Source organism: Mus caroli, unplaced genomic scaffold (assembly GCF_978045245.1).
Source record: "Mus caroli unplaced genomic scaffold, Mus_caroli_1 scaffold_14, whole genome shotgun sequence".
Taxonomy (NCBI): domain Eukaryota; kingdom Metazoa; phylum Chordata; class Mammalia; order Rodentia; family Muridae; genus Mus; species Mus caroli.
This window is the reverse complement of record NW_028227269.1, coordinates 32,051,198-32,060,000: the sequence shown is the minus strand read 5'-3', so window position 1 is coordinate 32,060,000 and position 8,803 is coordinate 32,051,198. Positions and strand designations below refer to the sequence as shown.

General features: G+C 47.1%; 1 protein-coding gene across 1 annotated transcript in view; it reads right to left on the bottom strand.

The window, feature by feature from the left end:
- The window catches only part of Twist1 (twist family bHLH transcription factor 1), a 1,900-nt gene extending 99 nt beyond the window's left edge, over positions 1-1,801 (bottom strand). The window contains exons 1-2 of the mRNA XM_021179496.2: positions 1,026-1,801; positions 1-497 (exon numbers count right to left, since the gene is read on the bottom strand). The exon at positions 1-497 is cut by the window's left edge and continues 99 nt beyond it. Coding sequence (XP_021035155.1) covers positions 1,066-1,686 — 621 coding nt within the window. The 5' untranslated portion in view covers positions 1,687-1,801 and the 3' untranslated portion in view covers positions 1-497; positions 1,026-1,065. The remainder of the gene's footprint in view (positions 498-1,025) is intronic.
- Positions 1,802-8,803: the final 7,002 nt, after the last annotated feature.

Sequence of the window (8,803 nt, the reverse complement as noted above, 5' to 3'; positions counted from 1 at the left end):
TTTTCCTTCAGAGGAAGTATGGTTTTTAAGGAATTCACTGACTATGGTTTTGCAGGCCAGTTTGATCCCAGCGTTTTTATTTCTAAAGGTGTTGTTAAAATTCCTCTGATTGTTACCATTTTAAAATGGAGCCAGTCCACAGCGATGCCTTTCCTGTCAGTGGCTGATTGGCAAGACCTCTTGAGAATGCATGCATGAAAAATAAAAATAAAACATTCTTCGTCAAAAAGTGGGGGAGGGGGGACACAAACGAGTGTTCAGACTTCTATCAGAATGCAGAGGTGTGGGGGGTGCTGCTGCAGCCCCTCTGGGAATCTCTGTCCACGGGCCTGTCTCGCTTTCTCTTTTAAAAGTGTGCCCCACGCCCTGATTCTTGGGAATTTGGTCTCTGCTCTTCTAATTTCCAAGAAAATCTTTGTCATATAGATTTATTTTTAGTTATCCAGCTCCAGAGTCTCTAGACTGTCCATTTTCTCCTTCTCTGGAAACAATGACATCTGCAAAAACCCAGAGGGGAAAGTCGGTTATTGAGGATGTCTCTGTGGCTGTTTTCTATGACCGCTAAGCCCTGTTATCACTACCAGGGAGAATTTTCGCTGAACAACCTGGAAGGATTTCAGCCCAAGGGCAAGAGGAAGTGGGTGGGCGGAAAGAAGGGGGTGGAATTTGGAAACAGTTGTTTTAAGAAGGGAATTTTAAAGAAGAAAGAAAGGGGTTTGGGGATGGCCTTCTGGTCACAAGGCCCCTATGCTTGACTTTCTCAGTCTTCTGTCATGCACACCCCCGCGCGCGCACACACACATACACATCTTCTGGGCACACTGGTTCTCCCCGACCCTAGGACCTGTTTCCCCTGTGGGGACTGAACTGCTTGTCAGGGATGCGGGTGGAATGAGGTGGCGGTGCCTGGCTAGGTGGAGGGCAGCGAGGAGAGTGGAGGGGGGTGGGGAGGATACCCAGCACAGTGGTGAGGTGACCAGGGGACCCGCGGCCTGGCCCGATCGATCCCCGGAGCTGGTCCTTACCTAGGTCTCCGGCCTGCCGAGGGGGTGGGGAGCTCCGCTGCTAGTGGGACGCGGACATGGACCAGGCTCCCTCCATCCTCCAGACCGAGAAGGCGTAGCTGAGCCGCTCGTGGGCCACATAGCTGCAGCTTGCCATCTTGGAGTCCAGCTCGTCGCTCTGCAGGACCTGGTACAGGAAGTCGATGTACCTGGCCGCCAGTTTGAGGGTCTGAATCTTGCTCAGCTTGTCCGAGGGCAGCGTGGGGATGATCTTGCGCAGGGCGGCGAACGCCTCGTTCAGCGACTGCGTGCGCTGGCGCTCCCGCACGTTGGCCATGACCCGCTGGGTCTGCAGCTCCTCGTACGACTGCGGGCTCCCGCCCCCGCTGCTGCTGCCGCCGCCGCCGCCACCACCGCCGCCCGCGCCGCCGCCGCCGCCTCCGCTCGCAGATTTCTTGCCGCGCTTGCCCTGGGCCGGGCTGCCCGGCTCGTCGCCGCCTCCGATGCCCCCGCCCGTTGCCCCGCCGGGCCCCGCGCTGCCGCCCGCGCTGCGCCGACTGCTGCGTCTCTTGCGAGCCCCGCGCTTGCCGCTCGCCGGCTGCTGCCGGTCCGGCTCCTCCTCGCTGTTGCTCAGGCTGTCGTCGGCCGGAGAGACTGGCGAGCTGGACACGTCCTGCATCATCTCGCGGGCGGCGACGTGCGGCCTCGCGGAGCCGGGACGGGGGAGGGTAGAGCAGAGGAGCGGGGCGCCCTAGCCCGCCAGCTTCCCCGCGCTCGGCGCCGGCCCGGGCGGTGCGGCCCGGAGGACGCAGGGAGGCGGGATGGGGGTGGGGGGACCTCCGCGGGGAGGGCGCTGGAGGCGGGGAGGGAGGCGGGCGGGGGAGGGGACGGTGTGGAGGGCCCCGAGGTCCAAAAAGAAGGCGCCCGACGGCCGCAAGCGCGCCCCGTTCGGGCCTAGTGCAGCCGGTGCCGGTGCTGGCGAGCCCGCGAGGTGTCTGAGAGTTGGGCGCGGGCTGTGGACTTGGCGGCTCTTATACCTCCGTGCGGGCGGAAAGTTTGGGGGCAGCGGTGTCATTGGCCTGACGTGGGGAGGAGGGACTTTTCGAAGTTTTATAGGAAAGTTTCCTCTTTCCAGCCCCCCTCCCTCTCCCCCCTCCCCCCTTGCTCGGGGTCTAACAATTCGTCCTGCGAACCATTCAAAACCGACCTGGCCCGAGCCGCCAGCCCCTGCGCCCGCCTCTCCCCTCCCTCCCCCCAGCTCTCCCCCTCCGCTTCGGGGAGGACGCGGGGCGATTTCCTTCCGCGCCGGAGCGCGCCCAGCGCCCCCGCACCCGAGCACAGCACCGCAAACAGGGGACTGTCCGGGTCGCTGTTGCAGTCTCCCCCTCCCCAAGTGACTGTGACAGCAGCAGTGGCAAGCGGCTTCGACGCTCTGGGTGATGTCCCATCCCGCCTGGGATCCCTGGGAGTTCTCCGGGTCCTTTGGGGGTAGCTCGGGCCCGGGCTGCGAGGCGAGAAAAGTTTCAACAACCGAGTCCATCTAATGGTCAGGTAGAGGAAACCTCTAGTCGGAAACCTCTAGTCCCAAGGGATTCCCCGCGGCTGCCTGGCCCTGTGTTCGAGGGCGGTTCTCAAGACGTGGCCACATCGTGAGCTCTATGGATCTGCGACCCGGCCTGCCGTGTCACCCCTCCCGGAGAAATGTCTGGGCTCTCCTTTCCTGCTACGGTGACCCAATCTAAAGTTTCCCTGCTCTCAGAAGACTGTGCTTCCAAAGGTGCTGGAACGAGGCTGGAGTTCATTCTTTTACAGAGAAAAGCCTTGTTCTTTTGAAGGGAGCAAAGCTAGGGAAAGATAGAGCAGCCTTGGTGTGCCACGCTGCCAGCTCTAGGTGGAGGAGGACCTTGAGACCATTTTATGTCCGCTAACCCCAAATTAAGCCCTGCGTGGTAACCTTGGGTAGTCCATAAATTTAAGGTGGAGGATCAATATTCTCGTCTTCCTAGGAGATCTTGTGAGCAGTTATGCTCCTAGTGCCTCAAATGCACTCAGCCATGTTGGTGATTGCAAGTCTTTTTTACCAAATACCTTGAAACCCCAAAGAGGATTCTGGAAAAGTGGAAGCAGAGAGGTTAATGAGCAAGAAGAAGAGTGGCTATGGAAGCCAGTGATTGCAGGGCTTTTTACATTTTTTAATATGTTTTATTTATTTATTTCTGTTTTTTACGTAGGATGGGGATTTAGGGAGCCGGTACAAGGTGATCTCTTACTCAGAAAGGCGATTCTGGGTCCGGAGGAAGTAGCCAGAGTTTCAGGGGCAGAGTTTGCGGTTGTGGAGGTGAGCGTCTCGAACTCCTGTCCTGTTCCCAAGCTAAGGACCTTGCTCAAGCTCCCAGTCCCTACTCCCCTGACCAATCCCCCGGGAAACTGCCAGCTCAGCAAGTGCCCTTTTCTGGGTTGGACCAAAGGTCGCGGCCACCGACTTCCTGAGAAGCTGGAGGCCGGAGCCCCCGCGACGCAGGGCAGGCCACGTGGCTGGGTCCTGCTGAAGCTCTCAGCTGGGTCCCGGAAACTCTGGGGTGTGGAATGCCTGAGGCTAGTCCGAGGACTCAGCCTTTGTAGAGAAAGCTCTCTTCTGAGACCAGTAAACCCGACTGTACTTTCATCCGAGTAGAGACCCCCGCCCGACCCCCCCCCCCCTCCCTGGGCTTGCCCTGCACCGTTTTTTACTGATATCCAGAGACAATGACCACAGTGTGCCAACTGGCCTGCCTCGCCCGCCGCTGCCATATTTTAAAATGACAGCCTGGCTGAAAACCAGATTCTACTTGACCTCCACTTAATTTTAATAGCTCGTAGCCAATTCTTCTCAAAATAAAGCCACTCCTGCACCCTTGCATTTGCATTTTTTCACCGACAAGAATTTATCTCTTGGAAACAAAACGTGGCAGAAATTCTGCCGCATCCTCTTACCAAGTGCTCTCGTTTCTAAATATGAATTTCAGAGTATCTCGCAATTGGGTGACTGCAGAAATCTCGATTCACCCTTTATTAACATCAACCTCAAAAAATCTATTTTTTTTTTAGCTGAGTGTTAAAAATATTTCAAAGACAGGAACCTTTTCTTCATTGGGAATCAAGGCTAAGGAAGACTAGGAGGAGATCAGGAGGTGTACTCCAGAGAGGGAAATGGTTCAAAGGGAAGAGTTGTAGCAGGTGAGGAGGAATAGTACGTCTCTCTGCCCACGCAGAGAGCAAGTGCACCTTTCTTAAGACTTCCAATCTGCAGGCCAGCCCTGATGCTGCACTGAGGGAGGCCTCTGTCCTTATCATAGTGTTAGATCCCCCTTCCCCCGACTGAGCCAAGGCAAAGCTCCTGAAACCAAAATACTCAGAAGAGAATTTAAAAAGAATGGCCCAGGTCATTCTCTGACTTATCTTTCAAACAGGGTCACAAGAAATGTATTTAAGCTTTGAGAAGAAATTCCTCCTGAACTCATTCAGAGGCACTGAAGATGAGAGTACTTGTTAAGTGGGGCTAGAACTTACATTTTGAGCAGAAAGCGGTGTCTTGCCAGGCGAATCAACTCTCAGCAATGTCTAGGGTTAATGCTGTGCGAACCCTGACAAGCTGAGATGAGCTGCTCACTCTGCTGCATTCAACGGTTTATAACGTTTTTCTAAATGATTTTTTTTTCCTGGTAAGAATGGATGACGAGTCCCTTGTGTGACCACAAGTCTGATACTCACCGATGTGACAGTTTATGCTTTACACAGTGCTTCAGCCTAACATCTGAGACTTTATTTTTTGATTTTTGTCTTCTAAGTAAAACAGTTTTATGGCTTCTCCTTTAAGGCTTCTGCCAATCTGGTAACTTTCTTTGGAAATATTAGGTTAATGAGGATCTATCTCACTTTATTTTTAAAAAGATCCTCTTAAATGATCGCTGAAAACAACAACAAATGCTTTGTACTGGCAGAATTCACAAGGGGCTTTGTTTTCAGGCTGCAAACTGGGCACGTGCAGTTCTTCCTGGGGGGAGGGAGGGAGGGAGGGAGGGGATATATATATATATATATATATATATATATATATATATATATATATATATGAATATCTCATCCTGGGCACACAGAGCACCTGTAATTATCCTTACACTTTCAGTGTGTACTGGCAGTGTCAGCAAGCTGGTAGGTTTCAGAGTTGGATTTGCACAAAAGCTAAGTGAATCCTCCACACTGGTTCTCCAGTCTTCTCTCCTCTGAGGTCAGATGACAAGTTATCCAGGTCTGTGTTTACCTTGGAACTCATTTCTTTGCATTGCTTAGGTGAAGCACAGGAGCCTTCTCACAGGAGGAGGCATATGTTAGAAGGCTCCAGTTCATTAGGTATCAGGTGAGGTTGCACGTCTTAGGTTTCATCCAATTTTGACATTCTACAGGAACTTCCCAGTTTGATATTTCAAAGAGATACTTTTTGCAAAAGTGTCATATGAAGTCTGCATCAGCACCAGTGGTACCCATCACACCTGGTTTTCGGATAGCCTTAGTGATATTTGAGCATCTTGGTCCTGCTGATGATATTGTAATTCATGAATTAACAGATTCTATTTTTATCATCCTGAGTTTCTGTAATAATACGGAGCTAAAGTTATACAATTTGAAACTTTTAATCAAGAAGGTGAAAGACTGAAAAGCAAAAGAAACAAAGGACTCCTCAGATGAGCAAATAAAATGTAAATCAATGTTAATCACTAGAATATCTGACATTGAAATGAGGGTTGGATTAGGAATTGCAGAATACACATGGAGGGACCAATGGCTCTAGCCTCAGGCATAGCATGTGTATCAGAGTGGGTGAACACCCTCATAGAAGCAGGGGGAGAAAGGGTAGGATAGGGGGTTTTCTGAGGGGAGACCAGGAAGGGGAATAACATTTGAAATGTAAATAAATTAAAAAACCAATTAAAAAAAAAAAAAGACTGTATTCCCTCAAGGAAGAGCAAGACCCAGGCAGATGAATACATAGTCTTACATTTTTCTCTTGATTTTATTTTGTTGTTTTCATGCTTAGAGTAAATGGGGCTTGGAGAGTTGCTATCACAACCTCTAGTTGGCATGGCACTCCCCAGTTATCTTTGAGTTGCTCTGATAACTGAAGAAACAATCCTATGGAATACAAACTCTTCAGGACATTTTACCATAATCACATTCCTGCTGTGTAACCATTTAAATATCTCCTTTTCAGCCATCCGGTGCTCAGCAATTTCAGTAGAAACCGGGCAATTTATATGGCTTTTTTGGTTTTGGTTACACATAACTTTCATCTCTCTTTTCTCTGGGAGTATCCCCTCCATCACTCCCACTCTCAGCCCCCCAAAGAAGGTTGTTCCTGAAGCCTTAAGCCCAACTCCCATTGTTAGATTTGGTTCTTCCTGAAGAAAACATGTTGTTTTTGCCAGTGACCACAAGAGGACACAATTTCCTAGGAACTTTGCTTAAAAAGAAACTCAGAGACAGTAACAAAATAGCAAATAAAAAATAAAATAAAATAAAAGAAAGAAAAGAAAAGAAAAGCAAGCAATCCATTAATGTCACTTTAGAGATGTCCACTCCTGTGTCAGTTTTATTAATTTTCAAAAGCATAAACACAACATAAACTTCAGTCATTAGGTGTTATATCTATTTACCCCTTATTGTGAAACTTGGAGAAAATTTAACATTTATGGAAAATGTGAAACCTTTAATGTTATAGTTAAGAGAAAGTATTTATTTTTGACAGAGTTTGTACAAAGGTCTTGAAGTTCTCTTCTTTTAGAATCATGCTTAATAACAAAAGAAGAGTTTTTAAGAATTATGAGCTTTTCAAAATTCTTAGTTTGGGTATGTTTGTGTATGTTTAAGATCCCAATACATTTGTGGATGAGACAGTAGGATTGCTTAGAGTTCAAGGCTAGTGTGAGCTATGAGGTGTGTGCTAGACCTGCCACTAAACTACAGTGAGATACTGTTTCAACAAATTTTTCTCTTGACTGAATTTGCAATATTTTTTTATATAGAAAGGCAGATTAAAACTTTTTTTTTTTACAAACTGTCAAATATGTTTGAATCCATGTGTTAGGTAAATAAAATTATTTTGCAACAATTGTAGGGTTACTTAAGGTCTTCGCTCTCTATTATTATTACATTAAAATTATTATGCACAATCTATGGTTAATTTATTCCTCCTCTTATCCCCTTCATTCACTGAAAAGAGCCTGAGACCAAATACCTATAATTCTTACACTCAGGAAATAGAGACAAGAGAAACCTAAGTTTGAGGACTCCTTGGGAGAAAAGTGAGAACCCCAGCTTAAATAGGTTTTATAACAGTTTATTACTTTGTAAATTGAAATAAATACGTCTTGTTTTTCTGAAAGAATCGCATCATATTGTTCTGTTTCCATGACAGCAGGGTTTGGGGAGTCCTGAGTCACTCACTGGTAAACTCTTACTTTGTATTGTGTTTTTCATAATATCCCTTGATACTCTGCTCTTAGATATGGAGCAATTGATTAAAGACTTATTAAAAAAAAAAAAAGAAACAAGGAAAGGAATGAAGACAAACAAAGAAGAGGAAAGCAAATAAAAACAAGGAAAAAATGTGGAGAAAAGCATGGTAGAGAACCTGGAGAGAGGAAGAGGTGGGGAAGCCCTGGCTCTGGCAAATGGAGAATGATGAGCAGAAACAGTCTGAAGTCTTCTGTGTAGAAGCACACAGTGTACAAAAGTACAAGGAGAGAACAAAAGGCCTAACAAAGCAAGGAAGAAATGGATACAGGGATACCATAGAACACCAGCATTGTGCAGGTAGGTTTATGCTTGTTCAAAGGCATTCTTTCAAGTATTTTCCCCATCCTTTGGTAGAGCCAGTTAGTTAAATAAAAACCCCAGTCATTGTTGTCCAAGACATAAGAACATAAAGACAGGTTGAAAGGCTATGAAACATTTAATTATTTATGATGTTCATCTACTGGGTATAAACTCTCTTATGTTAGAGTCAGCATGGTAATTATGCTCTCATTACTGGACCTCAGGGAACGTTTTTCTGGGGGGAATACTCACGTCATTACATCATTGAAATGCTATTAACTGTGATACGGTTTCAGAAGGCTCATAGCAATCAGACCCTTGGACCATTCGTTATCTTCCACTGAACCTAACTATGAAAGCGAAGACGGATGCTTCTTCAGTAGTCAGAAGAACTCAGTAACTTTGCCTTCTTACACAGAGCGTCAGCAAATGAAGCTTGTTCCCATTCAGTCTGTTGGAAAACTTGAGACGTTGATTGTCAGGTTCTGATTCCTCTAATAGTACATTCTAGAGACTTGAATTCTGACTTCTACGGGCACCAGTTAACTGCATGCAGTATGGGTGTCGCTGTAACCATTGATAGCTCTAATTATGTTAGGTACAAGAGTACCTAATACCTAATTATATCTAACATATCTACCATAATTTAATTTATTATGATAATTTAACTAATGAGTTAATCTTTAACATCAAGTCACAGAACAATAGAAAATAAAATATGATTTATGTAAATGAGGAATTTAAAAAGGCCTGATTTATATTTGCAAAGAATGCCCCAAAAGAAGGCTGAGCCTGTACTGAGGTGATAAGGATGATTTGTAGATCTGTACATTTGGAAAATTCCTTAATTCACTGTCAGAGCTCCCTAGGAAGGCTTTCCCAGAAAGGAAAAGCTCAGAGATCAAACTGAATTACAAATGACATAAGGCATGGCTCATTGAGTCAGT